This window comes from Psittacula echo (assembly GCF_963264785.1).
Source record: "Psittacula echo genome assembly, chromosome: 24".
In the NCBI taxonomy this organism is placed as follows: Eukaryota; Metazoa; Chordata; class Aves; order Psittaciformes; family Psittacidae; genus Psittacula; species Psittacula echo.
Window position 1 is genome coordinate 6,269,515 of NC_137759.1, and position 3,009 is coordinate 6,272,523.

At 62.2% G+C, this 3,009-nt stretch overlaps 1 protein-coding gene across 1 annotated transcript; it reads right to left on the reverse strand.

Moving 5' to 3' along the window:
- Positions 1–762: 762 nt before the first annotated feature.
- On the reverse strand, positions 763–2,744 carry GADD45B (growth arrest and DNA damage inducible beta). Its single transcript, XM_080634077.1, has 4 exons — positions 2,188–2,744; positions 1,984–2,085; positions 1,595–1,808; positions 763–1,462 (listed from the first exon to the last, which is right to left on the reverse strand). The coding sequence occupies exons 1-4, from the start codon at positions 2,223–2,225 to the stop codon at positions 1,349–1,351; spliced, it is 468 nt and encodes a 155-aa protein (XP_080490203.1). The 5' UTR covers positions 2,226–2,744; the 3' UTR covers positions 763–1,348.
- Between the last annotated feature and the right edge of the window lie 265 nt (positions 2,745–3,009).

Sequence of the window (3,009 nt, forward strand, 5' to 3'; positions counted from 1 at the left end):
GGACAACGCGTGTGTGAGGACGGCGGGTGCGTGATGCTGCTCACGTGTGGGCCCGTCCATGTGCGCCCCGGGGTGGGCTGCGGTTTGGGGCTGCTCCCGCCCCGACGGGGTGGGAGGGACCGCGGCCGCCACCACCCAGCGTCTCCCCGCGTTGTGCCGGGAGCCGCAGCCCTGGCCCTGGGCTCACTCCGCGCTGGTCCCTGCCGGGGATGCACAAGCGGAGCCGCCGTTCTCCCCAAACCTGCCCCCCCATCCCACGAGAGCGGCTCCGCTCCTCTGCAGATGGGGCACGGGAGGATCCTGCAGCCGGGTTGGGTGAGGAGGGGTCAGAGCTGTGACTCACCCCATGGACCAGCAGCTCCCCGGGGGTGCCGCTGCCCTCCCTCCCTCCCTCCCTCCCACCACAGCTCAGGGCCTGCTCCCATGTGCCCCTGGGAGGACGCCGCAGCCCTGGCACAGCCACAGGCACCAGGAGCATGCATTACCCTGGGGGTACCTGCACCATGGCTGGGGGGTTCTGACCCTGGTTCCCAAGAAGGGTACTCTGCAGTGTTCCAGGGGCAGTTACCCTGTTCTCAGCTTCTCACAATGCTCTGGGGCTGCACCGTGGGACTGGTTCTCATGCACAGACCCAGATGCTGTCACTTGCAGAAAAAGCCTCAGGCGCACACCAGGGCCCCCCCGGCACACGCTGCATTGTGTGTGCAGAACCCCCCTCCCCGTGGGCCCAGCTCCAGCAGCCCCCAGGAACGCAGACAGCCCTGGCTTCAGATAGTTTATTGCAAATAACTCAGGGAATTTTTGCCTTAAATCAGTATAAGAATAGACTCTGGAATGGATTCAACTCCGGGTCTCCAAGTGGTTTAGAGTGCAAAAAACTCGACACGGATTTCAGGTCCATCGGTACAGACAATGACCTGTCCCTTGCAGAAAGCAGTTCCCCTGCAGTCCTCACCTCCATCCAGTCACAGCTGCCAAACCGAGAACATCGCACGCGCTCCATCTCCTCACAGCTCCTGGCCCGGGGCTCCTGAGCGCAGTCCCCAAGCTCCTTGCAGCCAAGCACAACTCCTTGGCATGGATGAGCTCCGGTACACTCCGGCCAGCGTCCGCCCGGCTGCCGGCACAGCAGGGCTCTGGCTGCCTCCTTCCCGTGCCCACCGGTGCTGCCCTGCTCCTTCCTCCGCTCCAGGTATAAATTAAAATGAAATCGGTGGCTGTTTGCGTTGGGGTTATTTTGTGTGGGTTGGTTGGTTTGTAACCGGCCGTTCCGCCTTCCTTTTCCTGCCATTTTACTGTTTCCCCCCTCCTTTTTCAGGTACAGAGCTAGGCATTGGCCGGGGCTGGCTCAGCGTTCCTGCAGACACACTAACGGCACCCACTGGTTCCTGTCGCGGCTCTCGGTGCAGTATCTGGCCACCTCTGCCAACCCTTGGCTCTTCCAGGCGTCCGTGTGCGGGTTCTGAGGAGCAGAAACACGGGGTCAGTGCCACCGTCGCCCTCGCACATGGCCCCAAGCCCCCTCGCACCCTGGCCTTGGCACATGACTCACGGGGCCCCCAGCATCGTGACGTGCATCACCACCCCAACTCACCGTGACTAAGAGGCAGTGGAGGTCACGGGGCTCGGTGCCAGGCTCAGGCTCACCCAGGATGGTGGCCAGGCGCTGCATGCCCAGGACACGCAGGATGTGGATGTCGTTGTCACAGCAGAAGGCCTGGATGAGGGTGAAGTGGATTTGCAGGGCGATGTCACCTTCATCCTCCTCGTCAGTAGCCAACACGCACAGCACCACGCTGTCAGGGTCCCTGTGGGCACACGAGGCATTAGAGGGGCAACCAACCCCGGATAGTGCTGTTACCTCCCCCGCACCCATGGGACACCGATACCCCCCCATCACCTGCAGGTAAGGAACGGGGTCAGACCCGTGCTGGGTGGACTCCTCCCGTGCTGCACCTCCTCGGAAAGCCCCCCCGTACTCACACATTCATGAGCTTGGCGGACTCGTAGACACCCACTGTGAGCCGGTCCTGGCGCTGCGCTGCCACCAGCACCCGCTCCACGGCCTCGCTCACCGCCTGCATCCTACGCGGGGAAGGGGAGACGAGACCCGGTGAGCAACGGCGGCAACAACGACGAAACTCCCCCCTCCAACCCCGCACCTCCGGGCCTGGGTCCCGCACGTACCTGCTGCTGTCGCAAGGCACCAGCTCCTCCAAAGTCATGGCGCGATCGTAATCCAAGGGTGCCCGAAGCGTGCGGGCTCCGTACGGAGAAGGCAAATCCCAACCGCGATAAATCCGAGCGCGCTCCCGCGAGGTTCTCCCCGTCCCGTCCCGCACCGCGATCGGACTGAGCCGCACACCAGCCCCGAGCTGCCTTTTATACTCTCCAGCAGCGCGGGGGCGGCCCCGCTTCGCCCATTGGCTGGCTCCGCACACAGCGGAGGGAAGGTGCGGCGGGGATTGGACACCGCGGGCTGGTCCCACGTGGGGGTGAGGCGGGATGCGGGGGAACCCCCGCCCCGGAAGTGTCCCCGGGGCTGTGCGGGGCCGCGCAGGGTTTGCGGGGCGCTGGGGCTGGGGCCTGCACCGGGGGCTCCGGGCACGGGGCTTGGCCCGGGGGGGCCGATGAGGGAGAAGCCGGGGAACGCGGGGACGCGCGCTGGGCGCTCGGTGCGGGAGCGGGAACCGCGCTGCGGCGCCCCCTGGCGGGCTGCTTAGAGGAGCTCTGGGGCTTGAATGTGAGAGAATAAAAGCAATTAATGATTAAGGGTGATTAAGGAAATAAGGAAGAAATATGAAATATTTTAATATGTAAGAAATATTAATGAAATAAGGAAGAGTAAAGGGAATAAAAGCAGGCATAGAAAGAAAATTAAACAAGCATCAAGTCTGTGGGAAATAAAGGGAAAAGTTAAAATAGAGAGCAAAGTGACAGAGATGCAGGAAGAAGATTAAAAGCAAGGGCACTGAGATAAAACAAGGTATTGTTAAATAGCAGTGAGAT

Bases quoted from the DNA above. Each gene is read 5' to 3' on its own strand.
- GADD45B (XM_080634077.1), bottom strand. From the start codon at position 2,225: ATGACTTTGGAGGAGCTGGTGCCTTGCGACAGCAGCAG. The intron at 1,809-1,983 runs GTGAGTACGGGG...GTGTGCCCACAG, and splicing joins TCCGCCAAGCTCATGAATGT to GGACCCTGACAGCGTGGTGC. The intron at 1,463-1,594 runs GTGAGTTGGGGT...TCTGCTCCTCAG, and splicing joins TCCACTGCCTCTTAGTCACG to AACCCGCACACGGACGCCTG.